General features: G+C 38.3%; 3 protein-coding genes and 1 long non-coding RNA gene across 7 annotated transcripts; 3 read left to right on the top strand and 1 right to left on the bottom strand.

Moving 5' to 3' along the window:
* Positions 1-1,664: 1,664 nt before the first annotated feature.
* LOC136247686 (uncharacterized) lies at positions 1,665-9,246 on the top strand. 3 transcript variants are annotated; one of them, XR_010697701.1, is made up of 5 exons: positions 1,665-1,736; positions 4,937-4,999; positions 5,051-5,151; positions 8,008-8,057; positions 8,107-9,246. It is a non-coding gene; the product is annotated as an uncharacterized lncRNA (long non-coding RNA). The 3 variants fall into 3 exon arrangements; XR_010697700.1 differs by having other exon boundaries at positions 6,549-8,057; XR_010697699.1 differs by having other exon boundaries at positions 6,549-9,246.
* Positions 9,247-9,365: 119 nt separating this feature from the next.
* Positions 9,366-14,800, top strand: LOC136247684 (uncharacterized). 2 transcript variants are annotated; one of them, XM_066039513.1, is made up of 11 exons: positions 9,366-9,689; positions 9,772-10,475; positions 10,534-10,737; positions 10,792-10,877; positions 10,944-11,015; positions 11,869-11,940; positions 11,989-12,255; positions 12,553-12,582; positions 12,637-12,739; positions 12,785-13,084; positions 13,819-14,787. In XM_066039513.1, the coding sequence occupies exons 4-7, from the start codon at positions 10,829-10,831 to the stop codon at positions 12,156-12,158; spliced, it is 363 nt and encodes a 120-aa protein (XP_065895585.1). In that variant the 5' UTR covers positions 9,366-9,689; positions 9,772-10,475; positions 10,534-10,737; positions 10,792-10,828; the 3' UTR covers positions 12,159-12,255; positions 12,553-12,582; positions 12,637-12,739; positions 12,785-13,084; positions 13,819-14,787. The 2 variants fall into 2 exon arrangements, 1 of the variants encoding a protein (XP_065895585.1); XR_010697698.1 differs by lacking the exons at positions 12,553-12,582; positions 12,637-12,739 and having other exon boundaries at positions 11,747-11,940; positions 11,989-12,299; positions 12,876-13,084; positions 13,819-14,800.
* A 13-nt stretch (positions 14,801-14,813) lies between these two features.
* LOC136248244 (ATP-dependent DNA helicase RecQ-like) lies at positions 14,814-17,095 on the bottom strand. Its single transcript, XM_066040054.1, has 7 exons — positions 17,036-17,095; positions 16,724-16,916; positions 16,053-16,129; positions 15,674-15,957; positions 15,526-15,622; positions 15,144-15,476; positions 14,814-15,077 (listed from the first exon to the last, which is right to left on the bottom strand). The coding sequence occupies exons 1-7, from the start codon at positions 17,093-17,095 to the stop codon at positions 14,814-14,816; spliced, it is 1,308 nt and encodes a 435-aa protein (XP_065896126.1).
* Positions 17,096-17,111: 16 nt separating this feature from the next.
* LOC136248243 (golgin subfamily A member 6-like protein 2) lies at positions 17,112-24,203 on the top strand. The gene is made up of 2 exons (XM_066040053.1): positions 17,112-17,189; positions 23,622-24,203. Exons 1-2 carry the CDS (start codon positions 17,112-17,114, stop codon positions 24,201-24,203), a joined length of 660 nt encoding a protein of 219 aa, XP_065896125.1.
* Positions 24,204-24,354: the final 151 nt, after the last annotated feature.

Below are 24,354 nucleotides of genomic sequence, written 5' to 3'. Positions count from 1 at the left end.
TTATGGAATTTCAGTTTATCAAAACACTTTTACTTTTCCATTAAATCAAGACTGATTGCAATATGCATTGAGTGGCTATCATGTATGAGTGGCTATCATGTATGAGTGGCCATCATGTATGTATGAGTGGCTATCATGTATGAGTGGCTATCATGTATGAGTGGCTATCATGTATGTATGAGTAGCTATCATGCATTCATGATAATCTTTTCATTTGTAGCTACCAAGCATTTAGATATAGCTAGCTATATACCATAATGCATCAGCTCCTCTTCAACAGCCTCAACTGTTTATCTTACTGATAAAAATAATGTTGTTGGATCCCACTGGAAGGTTGGAGTATAGATTATTTCACACACCATGAAGTTGGAAGATTATGGAAAATGCTTACCCCAGCCTCAACATCAACAGATTCAAGGCAGACTCTCTTTACGTAACACTATACTATCATCTTCTAAAGACCATCTGGGATTCATCAACATTGGATGACTATAACCAGGGGCGGATCCAGGAGCTGGCAAGGGAAGGGGCACAAACCGAGTAAGTTGTAGGTGGTTGGGGAGAGCCATATTCTCTAGTTCAGTGCTGCATTTTTGAAGCAGCAAATAATCACCTCTTAGTAGTGTCTCACTGTTGATTTTTGCTATTTTGGCCTTTTCAGATGGTTGTGATTAAAAGCTGCTTAAAAGGCTCTGAATGTCTCAAACAACAGCAACCCAATAATTATTTTAGAGGCGCTTAGTACGCACGAAGGTGCTGGGTGAGCTAGTTTGACTTTGGTTTCAGGTGAATTTATAATAAATGCTAGTCAAATGTGTATATTTTCATGAGTTGATAAACTGATCTTGGCGTAAGAAAGTTTAGTAGCTATTTAATCAGAAGCATGGCTGGCTACTCCACAAGGTGGGGGGGGGCATTTGCCCCATCCTGGATCCGCCATTGATGACTACAAACTACACAAGTTTGACTGTGATGATTTTGCAGTCTGCATGAAGGATGCTGTTTCTAAATACTCCCATGATCAAACAAAGCTAGACAATAGGGGAAACCTTTGTGTGGAAGAAACATGTATAGCTAAACTGAGGCAGAAACATGTATAGCTAAGTAGTAGTGGTGTTAAACGTCACAATTATTAGTATGCATGCTCCTTAGCCTAGTGACACTTTGTTAGCCATAACACCAATAAAGTGTACTAAAAAGCAGAATGCAGTAAAGGGTACTAGTAGCTAGTCCATTGGCAATCCTTAGCAAAGTACAACTATATTTGCATTTATGGGGTTTCAGGATTTGCTGTTGTGATAGTCAACTTATTTCTAGATCTGCCGGGTTATGAAGACTGATCTATAGCTAGCTGCAAATACCAGCACCATAATCCACAGCATGGGGTTATATCAGAAAGTAACTGATACAGATTTTACATTCATAGACAAAAGTACTATAGCTGCCTTATAATCTTGTAAGATACCAAAAGACTACAGTTTGCTAAATGGCTGAGTTGGTAACTACATCATGATGTTATACTGAAGCTGATAATTCTAACCAACTAAACAACATTTTTTGAATCATAAATACCACACTAATCACCTCTTATAGCCATAGTGGAAAACACTGCTAATCATCTGAATAAAACAAAACCCATAATTAAAAATTTTGTAACCAAAGATGCAACCCACAATCGAAACCTTTTTTTGAAGAACTCTGGAAGCTACACTATCCTGGAACAGAGTTGACAATAGGTATAGTTACATAGACATTATTAGTGATGCATAGTTCCTGAATTAAGTCTGCTTTTGATACACATAGAAGGTTTAGGCCAAACACTAACTTCGAAAGGAAGGGGGGCTACAGCCCCCCCTCCCAAATCCGCCCCTGGTATGGGTGTTAGTCGTGCCATTCGTGCCGCTATTATTGTGATGACATTGCTTAATTATATTCCTTTGTTACAACTCTGTAATGCTAGAGTGACCAGACCCTTCCTCTTTATGTGAAGTGGCAAGCACTGCCATAGTACATGGTATAGTATGTGGATGGGAAAGGTGATGGGAACAAGGAACTAATCAGTGTACTATGTACCTATCAATGTTTTGCCCCAATACTATAAACATGGTTAGAGGTTGGGGTTAGGTGGGGATGAGTGGGGGGATCGACTGCTAAATTTGCTCCAGGTAGTGAGCAATTTGACCAAAGCTGCTTGTTGAGCTTCAGCACTCTCAGTCTTTTCTTTCAAACACAGATTTCTTGCATTAAGTCACACTTTATTCTGGCAGGCTCATGTGCTGTCTACTAAATCACATGCAAACACAAGCTGTTAAAGACGCTTGAGTGATGTAGCTCCAAGCCAAGTATGCAGACTGAAAAGAAGACTTAGAAGTGAAGACCGAAGCACTTTAGTGGCTACAGCTTCTGTTATTAAAATGAGAGTTGTGATCTTGTTATCCCCTACTATTCCCATGGTCCTTCACTGGGAGACAGTGGGGGATAAGTAGGGATTTGGCATAGATAATGGCCGTGGGTAGTGGGGATTAGAACATTTTAATGGTCACATCCCCACCTATCCCCTGTGTTCATATATAGTAGTGGAGCAAAACATTGATAAATGTCTTAATGCACTGAGTTTAAAGAGTCAATTTACTTAACGAAATCTCTATGGCTGGCTACATTCAGTCTAGTGGGAGCACATCCTCCAATAATGACTGTCCAGTCAGCCACAGAATCCTTGAGATTGTATTAATTGAATAGCATAGAGAGAGACTAACATATAATTTAGGGGTTCCTGGGGTTCAGGAAACCCTATATTTGAAATTGAACTTGTAAGTCTAGCTGCAGCAGGAACACCAAACCATCATAGTTTGGTTGTAATATACAGAAAATGGGAATAGGGCAGTATAGCTACAGTATAGCTACAGTATAGCTACAGTGTAGCTAATAGGAAACTTACTGAACAAGATATCGAGGGTATGAATTTTAACTGCAAGGAAAAGCATTTCTACTTTGAGATACTCTAATAGAGCAGTCAGATGTAATCCAATAGAACAGTCACAATCACCATAATAGAACAGTTTAAATGGATATAAATAATGTATAAATGCAAAACTAGTTTTAAAAATTATAGTTTTTAATAGAATTTGTCCTGAGCTGAACCATACTTTAAGTTAGTGAACATATTCATACTAGTTAGTATTATCCATTGAGTATTATTATAGCAAATTTAAAAGTATTTTGATGTTCAAAAATCTGTCTCAGAGGTGGATACAAGGAAGGTCCATGGAACCCCCCCCCCTTTTGAAAGAGCCTCTCTTACTCGAGATACTCTAATAGAGCAGTCAAGACCAAGATATTCTAATAGAGCAGACACAGTATTGTTCAGAGGAGCAGTGTAGCTATTATATAGTGTAGCAATTAAGCTACATATGTAGTATGGTAATAGTCACTCTTTCATGGTGTTGTGGTGGCTTTTGTGCAATGTTATGGAACACTCATGTGGTGTTATGAACCAACTTTTATAATGTTATACTACACCCTTATTGCATTGTGGTAACGCCTCTGTAGTGCTATGCAATACTTATGGGGTGCTCGGTTGCATGTGTAAAATAAGACTTTGTAGTATTGAAATAAACTTCCGGTATCACATCTAACGGTGTTGCAATATGTATAACACCAAGGGTGCTATAGCTATGGTGCAGTGTTATAGAGGCATTCATTTTAATGTTCTGAAGCATTCTACTTTGATCCCTCCATTTATATGAATAGTTACTTAGGAAATACAATTGACCTGTGAAATACAGTAATTCAACAGGATTACAAAATTAATACACTTACTTGCTGGTCTTTCTACGCTTTAAGTAGGTTGCAAAATGTAGTTATAATCTAACCACCAAAGAAACTTTTAATTGTGCGTTTCATTTATGATGGTGTTGCAGAAACACCATCAAGGGTGTTAACAAAAGTGAAACCCAATGGGTGTGACTATAACTTCTCTTAAGTTGCTTACATGCATATGGGTGTTGTGGTACTATACCACTTAAATTTTAACAGTGCACCAGTATAGAGTGCTAGAGTCATCCTATGGGATTTGTTGTCCAACTACTTGAGGCATAATATATTGATAACTGACAGTGTAGCAGCAATGCTGGATCCTGTTAGAACTTTAACATAAGAATATACTGCTGTTTCTTTCTGCATGTTTTCCGCCATAGACATTAACAGACTCCAGAATTAAGCGCAGAGTGTTGTCAGCCTATAGAGGTCTTGTTACCCATACAGTGTTGCATCAGTCTGAGGTGCTGTACCACCTTTTGCTACCGTATTTGGTGGTGTTGATTGCAACAAGTGTTCTTGCAGTACCTAATCATTAAAGTGTGGTCACAACACCTTGACACACAGTGTTACAGAGCAAAAGTGGTGTTACAATGCATCATTAAGTGTAATAGAATAGATGTAATCATAACTCCTTGACATATGGTGCTGCAAAGGGGTGTTGCAATGCATCATTGTGGGGCATTATAGAATAGGTGCGATTGTAGCTCACTGAAACATGGTGCTACAGAACTAAAAGGGGTGTTGCAACACATCATTTTGGGGTGTTATACAAATAGGCAGCACCCATGAGTGTGGTCGTAACCTTGTTTTGCTTTCATAGAGTGTAGTCACAACACCCTATTACTTTTCCAGTTAAACAGGGGTGTTACAAGTACACCCAAATTTTAACAGTGTACCATGTGTCAGATTTTCCTAGTGTGAAATTGATAAGAAGCTTGACAATTTCAACATGAATGTGTACTGGAACATATTATATAGAGTAATCACTACTTTATTGTTCTTGGTATATACATGCAAATGTATTTTATCATATTCACATACACATGTAGTGTCCAAAGAAATGAGTAGTATTGTGGAGCAAAGAATTCATATCTAAATCTCTTTTAAATTAATTTAGACTTCTAAGTTTACAGCAGGACCCTGACACGTGGCTTAGTGTAGCAGGACAAAATGAGTGAATGTATGACACAGCACAATTTGATTTTCATTTGATTTATTGGTTATCTTTAAGGTAATCGGCATAAGCCATTCTTCCTTACCAGAGCAACTGAATACATTCAGCAACACATAGAACAAAGAGCAAACAAACAAATACAAAACACAGAACAAAAGGTACGTTAGTTCTAACACTACACATAATATAAAAACCTCTTGAAAACTTGTTAAAAAGATTAATATACTGTAATATATTGAGCAGTGAGGTGTGGGACTGACTATGAGAAAGATTTGTGTCTAGATGCTGAAATATGGTCGCAATAATAGCCAATCACAAGATATTTTGGGCACAAAATTAAGTTTAAAATTTATATCACAAACACTAGAAGCAATAGTATAATAATGGCTATATCAAAACTTAGACAAGCATACATATTGACAAACTAGTATATAGCTAGTTTGATTTTGTAAAATGTTAATTATAACTTGTTTGATGGTCCAGAGTTTTGGTTCAGGAAATATCTCCACTGTGCACTTACAGACAGACATGTCGGTTGCTATATAGGTGTGTAGTTTCTACGTTATTATCTTGTACTGTTACCATTTTATATAAAATGGTAACAGTACAAGATAGTAACATAGAAACTACATAGCTAATGACATGTAGAATTAAATGAATTATTAGGTTAAACTTGTAAATCATAACAGTATCTAACATTCAGCTATACAACAAAAATTTCTACAAATACCAAACCGTAATGAGCTCCCTATATACTAGAGCTGAGCGATAGTAAAATTTTCACTGTCCGAACGATATTGAGACACTGTTCACGATAGATGATAGTAAAACGATAGTGATAATTCACCTATTTCCTATTAGTTGCCTTCAAAGAGAGTTGTAAGGAGGGATGTACCCATGCATGTATTTTGCATAAGATATTAAACAGCCTTTTAGACTGATTCTTGTTCCAAAAAGTTATTATTTTAAAGTATTTTGCAGATATTTCTCCGTATTTTACTGATGTTTCTCTGTATTTTACTTGTTAATTACTGTCCGATAGTAAATTTTCAAGCGATATAGACGATACCGATAGTGATACTATCCCGATATTCCGATATGCACATACTATCCCCCAGCCCTACTATATACTGTATATACTCTTCATGACAGTAAGTATATACAGTATATAGGGAGCTCATTATGGTTTGGTATTTGTAGAAATTGTTTGTTGTATTGCTGAATGCTAGATACTGTTATGATTTACAAGTTTAACCTAATAATTCATTTAATTCTACGTATTCTCACACGACATTATTGTACAGAGATATTGGAATTTATATAATAATGTATACACATCATTATTGGTATGATGTAGCACTTCTGATACCAGCTGTGCTTGTACTTCACAACTTCATTTACAACATCTTCCAACAATCCTGGCTATATTTGTATAGCTATATGGAGTACTGTATCAATAACATACAGATAATATATCGATAGCTCATGCATCTGTCAGGGAGTGCAGCTAGTTTATTTTATTCAATGTGTTTTGTTGTTATACATTGTTACACAGGTTGACTACAAGAAATGTAACCAAATATTGAAAATCGTTAATCTACGCACACACCACTTTTCATCAGAATGGATGCCACACCAACCCTTTCCACATTTGCACCACAGCCATGTCTGTGTTTACTCAGGTCGCTTTTTTCTAGAGACGTGGAGATTCTAGACTGCAGGTCAAGTAGGGCACAGTATGACAATTGTTGCATGGGTGTAATATAAAGTAGAATTTCAGGGGGATCTGATAGTGCACTACAGGATTTTTGCAATTTGAAGGCTTAAAAACAGCTTAAAATTTTATTAAAAAACAAAAAAATGCTTAAAGCAACTATAATTTCCCTCAACATTTTTCAACCTTATTTTCAGCAGGGATACCCTTAGAATTTCCTATGGCCACTGGGAATGTTCTTGCACCTTGTAATGTCACTGGCAAGCTGAAACACGAGACTAGAGACATGAACAGCCTTGGACATTTGCCCAGATATTTTCTACGTACATTTGTTTATTTTCAGTGACACAGGTGGTCTTGAGAGCAGTGACACAGGTGGTCTTGAGAGCCTAATATTAATGCTGAAGGCACCATATGAACTTTTTATTGTTCATATATCAATCAGCTGCCTACCACCCCCACTGATGTACTTGTGTTCAATACCAAGGGCGACCCCAGGAATTTTGTTGACTGGTTTCCAAACTTTTGGTTTACGCAAATTTAAATTTTGGGGGGGGGGGGGGGTGGCATGGGGGCAAGATTTTTCAGAAATTTGTGTAATTTGAAATTGAATCTGGTAGCAATATTGACAGTTTAAAAATAGAATTATGTTAGGTATAATGTAGGCTGCTTAATTGTGCTTGCTTCTGGTACAGTATCAGGTGCAGACTAAAGAGTTTAAGGACAGAGCAAATTTGACATTTGAAGCATACAACAGACATGGATGTTGTTCTGGGGGTCTTGGGGCATGCCCCTAGGAAGAGTTTCAGATTTTAACACTCCATTATAATATTTTGGACTATTTTTTACTGTGTTGGCACAGGTAAATAAAGTAGCTAGCTATAGCTACTTACAGTTCTTAAGAGAATACAAAATGTGGCTGTTCTATTAGAGTAGTTGACTTCTCTATTAGAGTATTTCGATCTGAACTTTTGTACTATTGAAATCACTGTAAACTATAATAATTTATTTTGATTACCTGAATACACTTGACCAGTTTCTGGAAACCTCAGAAACCCCCTAGATCTTCACCTGAGTACAGATATCGTTGTGAAAAAAGGTACTCAAAGAGTCAAAACATGGTTAAATCATTAGCTTGCTTGCTATGGAATGAAGTGAAATAAGCATTACAGTTGGCTGCATTCATGGGGAAAACTAGCTTTTGACCTTCCCAAGCTATACTGGATTGAATTTAATGTTTCAAATTGTGTATCTTACAATCTATAGTGTTGTGCTTAGACTGACAGTTTTCCCAAATTAGGTTACAAGTATAGCTACAATCATCAGATACTCAGTCAGATATGGTTAAAGGTTAATATTAATGTTAATGTACATAAGTATCAATAGTACATGTATACAGGAATTGATGACTTACTACAAAATTATAGTAACTTTGTACAGGACAACTGTCATGCTATGACCGGTCCTGCCAAAATCAGTCCCCCCGGACCACTTGCAGTGCCACAACAGGTCCCCCTGGACTACTTACAGCGCCATGGATGGTCCCCCTCTGCCATAGATAGTCCCTCACCTGACAACAATGTGCAAGTGATGCAAATTAGTGGTATAGGCATTCAATGTGGAGATAGTTTTCAGAAATCATTTATGATTCTTTAGCTGCATAGCATCACCATATCCACACCTAATGAAAGAAAGACATTGTAAACTTTGAAAGAATTCAACATCGTGCCACTAAACACATCTTGAACGGTTACACCAGTTGTTACAAAGACCGTTTGATAATTCTGAGACTCTTTCTTTTAATGTACATATTTGAACTACAGGACATACTCTTTGCTATCAAATCCATCGAGTTACAAACTACATCAATAACTGCATCACTTTCAACTCTACTAATACTAGATCAGGTGCCATGCAGCAACAAACTCTTGTTACTGCAAGATCTTAACAACATAATTATCACGATATTCTTACTTTCATTGTTTACTATCCCTGTGGAATGCCATGCCAATTCTAGACTTAATTAACATGTCACTTTGTTTGTTGAAATCTAAAACTGAAATCGTATCTGTGGGATCATTTTCTGAGAAATTTTGATGAGAATAATTATTGGACTTTACATTACTTATGTCCATGTTCCAGATATCATCAAACAAAACCTCCAATTACCATCTTTAAACACTTATAATTAACTATGTAATTTATAATTATGTGAAGAAGCAGGCTGTAAACAGCTATGACTTCATACTTAATTAACATTAATTATCTCTTTGTATGCATACATAATTACTTTTTGTAGCTTATTAGTGTAATTAGCCAGGTGATTTTACCTAATCCCGCCTTCGTTGTTATTTTTGTAAGTTATCAGTAGGTTGTTTTGACATATCTCTGTCTCTTTATTGTTGTAGTTTTGTACAGGTAATTAACTTTCTTTGTAAGCTTGTGTAGTTAACCTTTTGCTGACCTTAGCACTACAGTTTGTATAAATACTCTGTATCTGTGTGCAAAATTTAGTCTGCAATTGAGTGTTCTAAACTGAGTATTGAGAACTGAAGCGCCGGATTGAATAGCTAGAACTACTCGGCTTTGTGACATTTGGTGGCAGCGGTGGGATCAGTTGAAGCTAACTGCGTGGCGATCGACAGCTCTACTGAAGCTCATCCGCTGTGGTACTGTGGCTTCTAGTGATAACGGTACCCTGAAAGGTCTATAGTCTAGCTATTTGCATTGAGCAGTTGTTCTCTGTCTTCCTACATTTTGTATATAGGACTCAGTGATGCCGACTAACAAGGGGGCAGATAAAGGTGCGGACTCTGATGGATCATTGTTGACTGGAGTGCTGGAAATGCTTCAGGAGCAGAACTGTGCTATGCAGGAACAGAACCGTGCTATGCAGGAACAACACCAGTCCCAACAGAAGATGTTAACAAGTTTTGAAGAGGGCTCATGGTACCTCTGTAAATCCTTCCCTGAGAGATGAATGTAAGTTTTATCAATTGTTGTGCTGTGCCATTACACTATATTGCTCACTCATTTTGTCCTGCCACACTTAATGGTGTGTTAGGATCCTGCTTGCAGAAGTCTAAATTTTACAGGGGGGGGGTGGGGTTCCTAGCCCCCCCGGAACCCCCCCTCCCTACGCCCCTGATGATTCTATGTGAGTATCCATGGGGAACTAAACAATATCCTGTAACTCCATCAAGGCAAGGGACTGCTGGTTCTCTTGGACGTCGCAGTTATAGAGCTGTTGCCATAAATGTTACTTCACAAGGAACAACCAGATTACATATTAGCTATCAATTCACTAACACAACAAATCAGGGATGAAATGCCAGGATTATGCTCATTGCTGCGTCCATCTATATTGAGAGACTCTCAAGGAGCTGTCAAGAATTTCAATTGGCAGGCTCTTGTATCAGAATTTTCTTCCAGGATTCCTACACTTGTTTTAGTTTTGAAGAAAGTGCTACCGAAAGCCAATGATAAATTTATTGCCTTTATTATTGCTATGATTTTGAAGAAAAGATGTAAAGATATGTTTTTAGTACAGAAAGTTGTGTCAGTTTTACTGTATGGGAATGGCACCAGTAAGCAGGTATTAGCTTGAGAATGTTTTGGTCATAAAATAATACTCATGTATTAATACGTTTTACAACTGTTTACAACCATTTATGATCTGCATGTCAGCAAAACTCACATGATGGAATTACTGCTGATTTTGATGGTGAAGTAAAACAATGGATGAAAGAGCTTGATGAGTCTGTTGAGGTATAATTATTGTACTGTATATTATAATTCCTTATCAGTGAAATGTGTCTTGGTACAGAAAACTCAGGTTATACCCATAATGGTTTTTTGTTTGACGAGTACATGAATGACTTTGAAGATTATGACAGATTTGATGAGCAAGAAAGTCATGCCCTCAACAGTGATACAGACTGCATTTCGTCACCAGAATGGGAGCCATTAGACACTGACGAGGATGACCATAATGTCAATAGTTCTCAGGATCTGTCTTGCAATACACGAGGTATGCTTATAAGTACTCCCAGCAACTGTATCCATTCTTCATTCACATAAATAGAGCTACCAAACGATACTGCTTTAGTTTAGCTGTCACCATGCAGTGGTACCACTTCTTGTCAAGAATCAGCGGATCAGGTTCCAAGTGTGAGAGATCAATCTTTGGTGTAACTGTGATATAAAATAGTTTTATGTGTGTATTCATGTTTGTAGACAATGGTAGTCTTGCTTCAGTTGTCCCTGCTTTGTGTCAGGAATCTACCAATCAGGTTCCAAGTGCGAGAGGTCAATCTTTGTGGTGTATTTGTGATATGAAATATGTGACCAGATTTTACAAAACCGATCCAAATCGCACATCAGACAAAATCAAACTAACACCAGTGGGTAGCTACTCTATCGTACTACTAGTTTTGACACTCAGTACCACTCAAACTACTCGAAGCTGGTTTCAACAGATGTCTTTTCCGGGGGGGGGGGGGGGGGGGGGGGGTAGAGCTCGAATGACGGTTTTAGGCCTTGTGAAGGACCTGGCCCGACAAGAATCTAGTTTACTGGTGGACAGCCTGATAATGCAGGCCAGACGTTTTTTTTCTGTGGATTTTGCTACATATCACCACTAAGGAGCCAGCACAACCCTGTAATCTTGTCTCTGGACTCCAATCGTGATCTGTCTCCATTTTGAGGTCTAACCCTTGCCCACCCCGCCACCCCTCACCCTCCACTGACCCCTCACCCTCCACCCCTTTGTGAGCACTCGTGATACTACTTCGCTCGTCCAACTGCTCAGATTTTCTATCTTATTTGGTGGGAAACTCTACTAGCAGCTACAAGTACTGGAAGTGGCCTGAAAGGTAACAGATTGATGCATCTTTAGTGTAAATTGCATACGCGTGCTTGCTATCCTTGGAGAGTTGTGCTGGCTTGAATTCTTTAAAACCATTTATCTCGAAACTTCTAATGTGCGCGATTTGGATCGTTTTTCCAAAATCCAGTCACATATGTATTCATTTTTTTAGACAATGGTAGTCTTGCTTCAGTTGTTCCTGCTATGTGTCAGGAATTTACCGATAAGTGTGAGAGGTCAATCTTTGGTGTAACTGTGGTATGAAATAATTTTATGTATGTGTTCATTTTTTAGACAATGGTAGTCTTGCTTCAGTTGTCCCTGCTTTGTGTCAGGAATCCACCGATCAGGTTCCAAGTGCGAGAGGTCAATTTTTTGTGTAACTGTGGTATGAATTATTTATTCATTTTGTAGATAGTGGTAGTCTTGGTGCAGTTGTTAGTGTTCCACAGCCATCTTCTGCTGATAGTAATTGTTGTGGGTTTGTGCTGGTGACTGACAACATTCACAAGAACATAAGACCAAGTTACCAGAGGGAGCATCGCCAAACACAGTCACTACACACTGCCATTCTTGTGCAGTGAAGAACTGTGTAGATGTGTCAGGTTTATCTGACAAGCCTGCTGCTGCAGAAATCACTGTAGAATCGTATATACCGAGTCAAGAAGACTTGTCACTGCTCAGGGCAGTGGAGCAGGCCAAATAGTGAGGGGGCCAGGCCAGCTGTAAGTTAAAGACCACAAAAAAAAAAAAAGGTCACAGCCTGCTGACAATAGCTGCTCTCCACCAATTATATCTCCTTATTTATATGTACACATACGTAGCTAAGTAACTTGCTACACTGCTTCTCTGAATACTGTGACTGTTCTATTAGAGTATCCAGATCCTGACTGTTCTATTACAGTATCTCGATCTTTTCTTGCAAACAGTGTCCCATAAAAGCCTGCCCCCCCCATCTCCACCGCCTATGTCACTGCTAATGCAGGATTTTGAAGTTCTTGTGTCTAGGTAAACAGACATATAGACAAAATAATACGCTTTAATTTTCTACACCTCTTTTAGAGTGTTGGTAAACCATATGGAGTAATTCAAGAATCAGAACAGTAGAGTGAAATGGCATATACCATCTGAATATACAAAGGAGATGTCTAGTGTATCTACTATTGTGAGAACCATGTATTTAAATTTTTGAAATGCCTTTTGGTTTTAGGTTCCCTTTGGTGTTCAATTGAAGAACGAAATGTATTTAACTGATATGTGCTCTGTTCTAGAGAGCTTTAATAAATATGTGCCCATGACAGAGTCGTCAAAGCCCATAGAAGTGGATGGAGAAATTTACTATTATGATGACACTGAACTGACACAGTTGTTATTATTTGGGGATCAGCTCACAGTGGCTTGAGTACGCAGTACTGCACAGCTCTGTGATTCGCAAATTGTTGCTAAGGACTCATTGAAAAGTTTTCTCCCAGTAATTGTTGACTGGCATAGCAGAATATGTTTGTTAGAAGTGAGCTGATTATTTGATAAGGTTTTATATGAGTTTGGTATTAACTATCTACTTATTACTTAAAATATTGTTGTGAGGTTGTATGAAAAAGAAGTTTAAGGACTTGTTTGTTTACACAGCAAGATATATACAACGTAGAGTGTTGTAATATATAGCACATACATGTTGAATTGAGCTCCCAAAAACATCAAACTCATGGGTGAACACAAGTTCTTGATACTTGAAACGTGTCTCATTGACCTTCTAAAGGTATTTAGAATTTTTTGTTTGGTGCCTTCTACATTATTTATGGCCAATCAACCCTTTCCCTAACTTTTAACGGAGCCAAGCTACACATATCTACTCGTCACACCTTTTCCATCACCACTAGTCATCTTGTTAATTGAAATTTTTCTTGATAAACTCTACTTCTCCCTTTTAGCTGTTTACTCGGGGTACAGTTCAACATGTACTTTGGATCATGCCACATGCTATATTATTGAGCTGGTTAAACTGTAAGTAGTAATCATATTGTATTTAATATTTAGTTGATGTCTCAAGCACTCAAATTGCTTTAATAGATTACCAGTAGACTACCGAATATTGTATATGTGATTACCGGTATTATCAGTGGTGTTTTTGCTAATATTCTTTACATAAACTGTACTGTATTTTCCATGCGGTACCGTTGCTACCGTATGAAAAATACACAGCTTCTAATGGATTAATGTAAAAATATAGCATGTCTTACTTAGATCATTTGAAAAAAATTGTTCTGCAAGAAATCTGCTAATTCAAAAGTGACTCTCTCTCAACTCAAACATTTAATAAACTGTACTTCAGTTGGATCTGACCCAAAGCATCACACCAAATCTACCGAGGATTTTTTGTTTTTAGTGTTGAGTGCATACTTAGTTGCTGCAGCTAAAAGAGTATATGCAGAAGGAAACAGCAAAGATTGTTACAGTGTTCTAAGGAAGTTGTTTCTCATTATGTAAAAGTCCAGCTGCCTGATTCTCAACAGGTTGACAGTGTCAATGATACAATGTTTAACTATGCCACTGACTTTTTGTCGTTGAGTCTCATATGGCAAGGTTACCATGATGCAGTCAGAGAAGGAGACGGGAAGAGAATTCTGCTTTATTGGAAATTTTGCTACCTATATTCCAACAAGAAGGTCACTACAATTATGCAAAAGAAGGGTTTAATGTAATTAGCCAGAATCTCATCTTTTCTGACCGTAAACGCACTGAACTTAAGTGGAGTAGAACTGTAAATGTTCATGGTAGACGGGGGCATAATATACCTATTGAATTGCATTTCGAGCATTTAAACAGGAGGTTAAAATGCATGATTGGTAATCTTCATTCAAATGTGCAGCCAAGCAGCATTGAAAGAGTGGCGAAGGCACTTGGTGTTGTGCACCATGTGTGTGAGGTGTTTCAGAGTGAAGCTGGTGCAGCTATTAACAAGAACATACCCATCATTCGATTCAGACTTTAAGAAAATACTGCAGCAGCTTGAGGATGAAAATGTATTTGTGGTATGCGACAGTCGCCCTTGTTCCGGGTATAATGATCTCCCCTTGCTCAGTCACATCAATTGGAAGAACATAAGACAGTGGCTCCATCATAAAATAACTAATTTTAATGTTTTCTATTTGTTTGTGTAGCAGCTGGATTTTTGTGTTGTGTATATCTTGTTAATTGATTAATGATTAATTGATTAATATCTTTTAGTTAATGAGGTACTAATTACAGTTTTGGCAGTTACAAAGGGCAGAACACAGATCGCAACACCGACATGCTATTGTTGGTTCAGTGCCATCACAGAACAATAAGTTAGACAGTAACAGGGCTCTGTGACATCTCGTTTCATTTTGACCATATTCTTCCATGGCTTTGGAAGTGTGTTTTCCTAGTTTCTTGTAGTACAAAATGGCTTCAGCCTGACTATCATCTCTCCCTGCTCTTCCACTTTGCTGTACCAGCTCCTCAACCGTGTTTGGTGCCCCCTAATTTATAACTTGACCAATGTCAGGACAGTCCACACCCAGTCCAAATGCACTAGTGGCTATTACCAGTCTAAGTCTTAGTCTAGTGTTCCACTTGCAAAATTCATCCAAGACCTTCTCCCTCATCTCTGTAGTGGATGCAGCAGTAAATAGATTTATCAGCCTGAACTCTATAATATTGGGCAGTCCAGGGGGCTCTGTTATATTACTACCAAGGCTATTCTTTATCCTTTGATACATATCCCCACAATCAACCAATCTGCAGCAGAACAGTACAGTCTTGACAGTATTTTCCCATTGACTGAGTAGTTCATCTGCTAACATGGTGTAAAGCTCAGCTTGTGTAGCTTTTGACTTCACAAAATACTTGATGTTTGAGTGGTCAACATGTATTAGCTCCTATAATGGCAGGCTCCTTCATACAAAGTCGCTCTATGACACATTCTACCATCTGTTTTGTTGCAGTAGCCATGACATTCATGTTATAAGGCAGTATACTTCGTAGGTTGCCTATTTCTGCAAATGCCTTTCTGAAAACATCACCCCTATAAAAGATTTTAATTTGATCATGTTTTGTACAGTCATAATAAACATACCATAGTTTAACACAGTGAGCTTCATCAATGACCAAAGATATTAAATTTTTTTTGTATACCTTGCTCTGAAGCATGGCTCTGAATATTCCATTGTTCAGTAAGCTCTCAGGACTGATATATAATAGCTGCACTTGACCGTGTAGGACATCATCAATAGCACTGTCGTCTTGCTGTGTACTTCCAACAAACTCAGCTCTTATGCCTGCATTACTAAACCTTTTCTTCTGGTCAAGCATCAGTGCAGTCAATGGCGTAACAATTACTGCAATGCTACCTTTTTTTTCCTATAATAAGAAAATTTTATATGCTAGTATGTGCATACACGTCCGCTATTAAATTACCGAGTATCAAGTCAAATAACTCTGACAAGATTACATACATCAGGGATTTGCCGTACCCAGTTGGCAACACAACAAATGTGTCTCTTCCTGACACAAAGCTTTGGACAGCTTCTAACTATAGAAATGATTTGAGATTTACACAACAATATAGTGTCATGTATTTAGGTGCAATTAGAATACTACATGGTGAGAAAATCAACTGTACATGTTGTAAAATAATTAATTATACATGTCTGTGCAAGTTACAATTCAATTTAATCACATAGTTAGGTATTCATATCAGGTAAATTGTGTCCAGCACACATGCCTTTTGTGCTGGGGGCAGTAGGCAGGAATAAAAAAAAATCTGGTAAATTTCTGGACCAGCTCTACTGAATTTTTTATAGCTAGCTGTATGACAATCACAACATTAGGACTTAAGTCTTTTTGTCCATTTAGGATGTATGAAAGTAATTATTATAGTTAGCAATCAGCTGCAGTTTTCTTATTTTTCATGCTGTAGAGCTCGAGGCATCCACTTAGCAGTCTATAGAGAACATCAGTAGTAGCTGCTATATTCACCTGCTTTGGTTTCATCGATTGTATTCTTATCTTTTCACAAACTTTGTTTACCGCTTCTCCAACTAATAACTACCATTGCTTCTGTAGTAGAGCAATTCTCTTCCACTAGCTCTTGACTGTTACTCTCTACCGATTCACCAGCACTTACTATCACCTCTGCGGGTGCACAAAGATTCTCCGCATGATCTAATGTCAGTTTGCTCATTATTGGTTAAGTTCTCAGTGAAATCATTAACTGTTAGCAATAATTGAGTTTCACATTGGCAGAAGCCTTGTTGTTGATCACACAAGATGTTATATTTAGTAAGATGAGCATCAATATGTGAATAGTCAAATGTGTTCTAATAGTTTTGAGTAAATACAGATTAATGACACAGGTCTGTAATTACTAGCATTGGATCTGTCACCTTTTTAAAATAGTGGTACAATACTCGCCTCTTTCCAGTATACAGGTACTTACCTGTACATTGTTGTAATGAGGCTTGGAATATAAAAGATAAAGATGGAGCATTCTCTTCATAGGTTTCCTTCAATAGATGTGCAGGTATTCCATCAGGTTATACATGCAGGGTCCTAAACAGTTCAAGGACACCCCTAGTTTCAACAAGAATTGGGTTAGTGTCTGGTTTTGATCGATTGTTCATGCATAAATCAAGAGGAGAGCTTCTGCTGTTACTGGAGTAAATAAGTATCTAATCCAAAACAGCCAAGCTGTAAAAAAAGTGTGCGGCCCTCAGAAAGGCTATGGTGAAAAAAGATGTGAAATCCAAGGTGGCGGCCAAGAAATGGCTGTGATGGTAGGTTAATGGTAAAAATTTTAATAACGACAATTCAGGTGAATTTTTGTGCCGCTTCACAAAATTTACCTAAATTGTCATTATTAAAATTTTTACCATTAACCTACCATCACAGCCATTTCTTGGCCGCCACCTTGGATTTCACATCTTTTTTCACCATAGCCTTTCTGAGGGCCGCACACTTTTTTTACAGCTTGGCTGTTTTGGATTAGATTTCATTTCTTTTTGTATTTGTATACCCCAAAGCCGGCCTATGGCCAGCTTTGGGACTTTTTTAACCTATGTTTTTTTTTCTTTACTACAGGAAGAAGAAAAGATGAAGTAGATGTACTTTAAATATTTTATCAGTAAAATTAATGTACAAATTATATATACTGTATAATACATATGTGACTGGATTTGCGAAAAGGGGTCTTCCACACACATCCAATTTGCCAACTTTGACAATTGATAACTTCAGATTGGAAAGAGCTATTGCCTTGAATTTTGGACAGTGGTGAGCACCACTATAGCTGAATACGTGGTGAAAGTTTCAGATTAATATGTTACTTGAACACTGAGTTATGGTCTCCAACGGTTACGGAATTGGATGTGTGTGGAAGACCCCTTTTCGCAAATCCGGTCACATAATATTATATTGATTACAGAAATCTCCATGGTGGTTTCTTTGTAACTGAACACTCTACAAGGTGACTTCTTCTAATTGCTCTCTCTACAGGGTGAATTGTTTGTAGCTGAACGATCTACAAGGTAACTTCTTCTAGCTGATCTCTCTACAGGGTGATGTGTTTGTAGCTGAATTCTGTATAGGTGATTTGTTTGCAGCTGAGTTCTTTACAGAATGGTTTCTTTGTAGCTGAACTCTCTAAAAGGTAACTTCTTCTAACTTATCTTTCTACAGGGCAATTTGTTTCTGGCAGAATTTTCTACAGGGTGATTTCTTTGCAGCTGAACTCTCTACATGGTGGTTTCTTTGTAGCTGAACTCTCTACAAGGTAATTTCTTCTAGCTGATCTCTCTACAGGGAGGTTTGCTTGTAGCTGAACTATCTACAAGGTAACTTCTTATAGCTGATCTCTCTACAGGGTGATTTGTTCGTAGTTGAATTCTGTACAGGTGATTTGTTTGCAGCTGACCTCTTTACAAAATGGTTTCTTTGTAGCTGAACTTTCTCCAAGGTAACTTCTTCTAACTGATCTTTCTACAGGGTGATTTGTTTGTAGCTGAACTATCTACAAGGTAATTTCTTCTAGCTGATCTCTCTACAGGGTGATTTGTTTGTAGCTGAATTCTGTACAAGTGATTTGTTTGCAGCTGAGCTTTTTACAGAATGGTTTCTTTGTAGCTGAACTCTCTACAGGGTGATTTGTTTGTAGCTGAAATCCCTACAAGGTAACTTCTTCTAGCTGATCTTTCTACAGGGCGATTTGTTTGTAGCTGAGTTCTCTACAGGGTGTTTGTTTGCAGCTGAATTCTCTACATGGTGGTTTCTTTATAGCTGAACTCTCTACAAGGTGACTTCTTCTAGCTGATCTCTCTACAGGGTGATTTGTTTGTAGCTGAACTCTCTACAGGTGATTTGTTTGTAGCTGAACTCTCTACAAGGCGATACTTCTAGGTGATCTCTCTACAGGATTCCTCGTTTCTAACTGAACTCTCAACAGGGTGATCTGTTCATAGCTGAACTTTCTACTGGGTGATTTGTTTGCAGCTGAACTCTCTAAATGGTGGTTTCTTTGTAGCTGAACTCTCTACAACGTGACTTCTTCTAGCTGAATTCTCTACAACGTGACTTGTTTCTAGCTGATCTCTCTACAGGGTGACTTGTTTCTAGCTGAACCCTCTACAGGTGATTTGTTTGTAGCTGAACTCTCTACATGGTGGTTTCGTTGTAGCTGAACTCTCTACAAGGTAACTTCTTCTAGCTGATCTTTTTACACTGCATATTTGTTTGTAGCTGAGTTCTCTACAGGGTGATTTGTTTGCAGCTGAACTCTCTATATGGGACTTTCATTGTAGCTGAACTCTCTACAATGTGACTTCTTCTAGCTGAACTCTCTACAGGGTGACTTGTTTCTAGCTGAACTCTCTATAGGTGATTTGTTTGCAGCTGAACTCTCTACATGGTGGTTTCTTTGTAGCTGAACTCTCTACAAGGTAACTTCTTCTAGCCGATCTTTCTACAAGGTGATTGAGTTTTTTGCAGCTGAACTCTTTACATGGTGGTTGCTTTGTAGCTGAACTCTCTAAAAGGTGACTTCTTCTAGCCGAACTCTCTACAGGATGATTTGTTTGCAGCTGAACTCTCTACGTGGTAGTTTCTTTGTAGCTGAACTCTCTACAATGTGACTTCTTCTAGCTGAACTCTCTACAGGGTGACTTGTTTTTAGCTGATCTCTCTACAGGGTGACTTGTTTCTAGCTGAACTCTCTACAGGTGATTTATTTGCAGCTGAACTCTCTACATGGTGGTTTCTTTGTAGCTGAACTCTCTACAAGGTAACTTCTTCTAGCTGATCTTTCTACAGGGTGATTTGTTTGTAGCTGAATTCTCTACATGGTGATTTATTTGCAGCTTAACTCTCTACAAGGTGACTTCTTCTAGCTGAACTCTCAATAGAGTGATTGATTTTTTTTGCAGCTGAACTCTCTACATGGTGGTTTCTTTGTACCTGAACTCTCTACAAGGTGATTTGTTTGTAGCTGAACTCTCTACAGGGTGATTTGTTTGTAGCTGAACTCTCTACAGGGTGATCTGTTCATAGCTGAACTCCCTATAAGGTAACTTCTTCTAGCTAATCTTTTTACACGGCGATTTGTTTGTAGCTGAGTTCTCTACAGGGTGATTTGTTTGTAGCTGAGTTCTCTACAGGGTGATTTGTTTGCAGCTGAACTCTACATGGTACTTTCTTTGTAGCTCTACAATGTGACTTCTTCTAGCTGAACTCTCTACAAGGTGACTTGTTTCTAGCTGATCTCTCTACAGGGTGACTTGTTTCTAGCTGATCTCTCTACAGGTGATTTGTTTGCAGCTGAACTCTCTACATGGTTTATTTCTTTGTAACTGAACTCCCTGCAAGGTGACTTCTTCTAGCTGATCTCTCTACAGGGAGATTTGTTTGTAGCTTAACTCTCTACAGGTGATTTGTTTGCAGCTGAACTCTCTACATGATGGTTTCTTTGTAGCTGAACTCTACAAGGTAATTTCTTCTAGCTGATCTCTCCACAGGCCGATTTGTTTGTAGCTGAACTCTCTACATGATGGTTTCTTTGTAGCTGAACTCTCTACAAGGTGATTTCTTCTATAGCTGATCTTTCTACAGGGTGATTTGTTTGTACATGAACTATCTACATGATGGTTTCTTTGTAGCTGAACTCTCTACAAGGTAACTTCTTCTAGCTGATCTCTCTACAGGGAGATTTGTTTGTAGCTGAACTCTCTATACATGATTTCTTTGCGGCTGAATTCTCTACATGATGGTTTCTTTGTAGCTGAACTCTCTACAAGGTAACTTCTTCTAGCTGATCTCTTTACAGGGTGAATTGTTTGTAGCTGAACGATCTACAAGGTAACTTCTTCTAACTGATCTCTCTACAGGGTGATTTGTCTGTAGCTGAACTCTCTACAAGGAAACCTCTTTTAACTGAGCTCTGTATAGGGTGAATTGTTTGTAGCTGAACTATCTACAAGGTAACTTCTTCTAGCTGATCTCTCTACAGAATGATTTGTTTGTAGCTGAACTATCTACAAGGTAACTTCTTCTAGCTGATCTCTCTACAGGGTGATTTGTTTGTAGCTGAATTCTGTATAGGTGATTTGTTTGCAGCTGAGCTCTTTACAGAATGGTTTCTTTGTAGCTGAACTCTCTACAAGGTAACTTCTTCTAGCTGATGTATCTACAAGGTCACTAGTTTGTAGCTGAATTCTCTACATGGTGGTTTCTTTGTAACTGAACTATCTATAAGGTGACATCTTCTAGCTGATCTTTCAACAGGGTGATTTGTTTGTAACTGAACTCTCTACAAGAAAACTTCTTCTAACTGATGTCTGAACAGGGTGAATTGTTTGTAGCTGAACTCTCTACAGGGTGATTTGTTTGTAGCTGATCTCTATACAGGTTACTTATTTCTAACTGATCTCTTGAATTCTGTTCAGGGTGACTGCTCTATTAGGATGACTGCTCTATTAGAGTATCTCGATCTCGCACTTGCTACACCAAGTTGGATTTCGTATTATAACTCCGTGGCTTTAAGTCTGATTTTTCTACACCATTGAAGAGCCTTTCTAAGATGATAACTCCATCTGTACAGCGATTTTCAAAGCATTACCCCAAGTGGTTTATCTGGTAGGCGTGGTAAGCATAATAATAATAATAATAATAAAAATAATTAGCTAATCTCGATTGCGTAATTGCTACACACTGTTGATTTTTCGCTGTATCTTCCTGGTTTTTAGCTCGATTTCTTTCAAACCACAAAAGGTTTGAGGTTCAATAGTTAACCTATTCACCCACCGATTTTCAGCTTCTTCCCATAAGCGGTTTACCCTGTAGGCGTGACAACATATTGGTGTTATTTTTCGTGCATAATCGCTCATAACTCTTTGCCTGTTTATGGTATTCCAGCCAAAGTTGGTACAGAGATGCGCCTTTATATCCCCCTTCTGTGTGCCAAATTTCAAGGCAATCAGATAACGCGTTCGCGTGTTATAGCAGTTTTTGTAAGTGTGCGAAAAGAGGAAGAAAAATAAGAAGAAAAAAAAAACGAAGAAACTAAGCCAATTTTTGAAGTCGCATATCTCAGGAATGCCTGAAGCGATTTCGCTCAAATTTGGAATGTGGAGTACTGAAGTTGGAGGGAATGTACACAGCAAAATTTGTCTTGTTTCATCAAGGCAGCACAGAGCTACGGAGGTGCGAAAATTGCGTTTTCTTTCTTCCTGTCAATATACTCACGGGGTTGCGCGCCGGCTTCTTGGGCCGCACGACACACTACCGTGTGTCTTGATTTGAGCCTTAGCAGAATAATCATTGATTAAACTGTTTTCAACCTTTAAAAGTGTTACACCACAATGGCATTTCTTTGACTCTTAATAAAGTTCTATAATCCAGTACCATTTGAATCAACCTTGAATATAATTATTGTATGGATGAGATAACAGTTGAAACACATTTTTTGAATTCATTCCATAAACTGGAAAAAAGAGTACTTGCTAAAGAAGGTGTTACTAAATGATTTCTTTTATGTCTACCATATCTGCCTTATGACAAAGAAAAGATTTTCTCTGAGTACATTGCTGATGAGTGATGGAAACAAAGGATTGAATATAGACGGCCTCGTGGTTGATGATACCTGCAATGGAACTGTAACTATGTACAAGGGATGGTCTATTTGTGTTGAAAATGTCTAAAATGTTTTTCCCTTCATCAGAAAATTAGATCCTGAACATAGTATCATACAAAATAAGAGGATAGGTAGAGTCCTTAGTACAATTGTTTGCCCAGTCAATGCTTGGTAGGTTAAGGTCACCGATGAGCCAGGTGGGAACATTTGGATGGGTTGAGATGATGGTTGGAAATAAATTTACACAGCTGATTATCTACACTTTGGATATCTTTATTTGGTGGTCTATAGAGGAGCAAACAATCAGGGGTTGACAGTCGTTTAGAGTAACTTTCAACACCACAGGTTCTGCACTATTACTGTATCAAACACAAGTTCTTGAAAGTTTATAGAGCTTCAACATGCCATGCCAAAAGCACCCCACCATAGCCATCAGTCCTATCTTTTCTGAATACATAGTATCCATCAGGAAAGGATGCGGAAGAGGAACTATTGGATGAGAGTTGGGTTTCACTCATGGCTATAACATCAGGGTAATATTCATCAAGTAATTCTACAAGGGAGACACATTTTGCCACAATGCTTTGGCTATTCAGCTTTAGGGCTTAAGTATCGTTGGAATTTGAGATTGAGTTTGTAAAAGAAGTTGGCAAAAATCATTTAGTAAAGAGTCACTTAATGAGGTAAAAATATGTTATCAGGAACACTGATTACTAGAGTTGGCAGTGGCAGATGATTGAGGATGGCGAATTATTGTGATAATGACATTATTTTGGATCACTAAATTCTGTTCACTACTACAGTAACCAACTTGTGGTGCTTTTCCCATTTCTAATTTTGTTCTGTCTGGAGAGATATAAACATTCTTGATTTGTTCGTATTTGCGGAGTCTGCTGGACTACAACAGGATAGTGCTGGACTACAACAGGATAGTGTTGGACTACAACAGGATAGTGCTGGACTACAACAGGATAGTGCTGGACTACAACAGGATAGTGCTGGACTACAACAGGATAGTGTTGGACTACAACAGGATAGTGTTGGACTACAACAGGATGGTGCTGGACTACAACAGGATGGTGCTGGACTACAACAGGATGGTGCTGGACTACAACAGGATGGTGCTGGACTACAACAGGATGGTGCTGGACTACAACAGGATGGTGCTGGACTACAACAGGATGGTGCTGGACTACAACAGGATGGTGCTGGACTACAACAGGATGGTGCTGGACTACAACAGGATGGTGCTGGACTACAACAGGATGGTGCTGGACTACAACAGGATGGTGCTGGACTACAACAGGATGGTGCTGGACTACAACAGGATGGTGCTGGACTACAACAGGATGGTGCTGGACTACAACAGGATGGTGCTGGACTACAACAGGATAGTGCTATACATCATCAAAACAGACCACCATGGGTCTTACTTTCAGACCATTTCATCAACCAAGACATGCAGTTCCAGTCAACTGTACTTCTTTAAGGTTGAGATAATGTAGCGACACAACACAAACATCGTGCACTTTTTCATAAAAGTATGAAACTTTCCACATAAGCAGTACTCCCATGACATAAATTTTTTGATATACGTAGTACCATCATAGATTTGACCTTTGGTGAACTTTTTATGGTCA

The sequence above is a fragment of the Dysidea avara genome, chromosome 2 (assembly GCF_963678975.1).
Source record: "Dysidea avara chromosome 2, odDysAvar1.4, whole genome shotgun sequence".
Lineage (NCBI taxonomy): Eukaryota > Metazoa > Porifera > Demospongiae > Dictyoceratida > Dysideidae > Dysidea > Dysidea avara.
This window is presented reverse-complemented; position numbering and strand designations above follow the sequence as displayed.

Excerpts from the sequence above, each read along its gene's own strand:
- LOC136247684 (XM_066039513.1), top strand. The coding sequence starts at position 10,829 with ATGCAGTGGTACCACTTCTTGTCAAGAATCAGCGGATCAGGTTCCAAG. Across the intron at positions 11,016-11,868 it reads TCAGGTTCCAAGTGCGAGAG|ACAATGGTAGTCTTGCTTCA; the intron begins GTCAATCTTTGT and ends TTCATTTTTTAG. Across the intron at positions 11,941-11,988 it reads TCAGGTTCCAAGTGCGAGAG|ATAGTGGTAGTCTTGGTGCA; the intron begins GTCAATTTTTTG and ends TTCATTTTGTAG.
- LOC136248244 (XM_066040054.1), bottom strand. The coding sequence starts at position 17,095 with ATGAAGAGAATGCTCCATCTTTATCTTTTATATTCCAAGCCTCATTAC. Across the intron at positions 16,917-17,035 it reads CTCATTACAACAATGTACAG|AACACATTTGACTATTCACA; the intron begins GTAAGTACCTGT and ends CAAAACTATTAG. Across the intron at positions 16,130-16,723 it reads GTGCACCCGCAGAGGTGATA|TTAGAAGCTGTCCAAAGCTT; the intron begins GTAAGTGCTGGT and ends TCATTTCTATAG.
- LOC136248243 (XM_066040053.1), top strand. The coding sequence starts at position 17,112 with ATGTGCAGGTATTCCATCAGGTTATACATGCAGGGTCCTAAACAGTTC. Across the intron at positions 17,190-23,621 it reads CTAGTTTCAACAAGAATTGG|GATAGTGCTGGACTACAACA; the intron begins GTTAGTGTCTGG and ends GGACTACAACAG.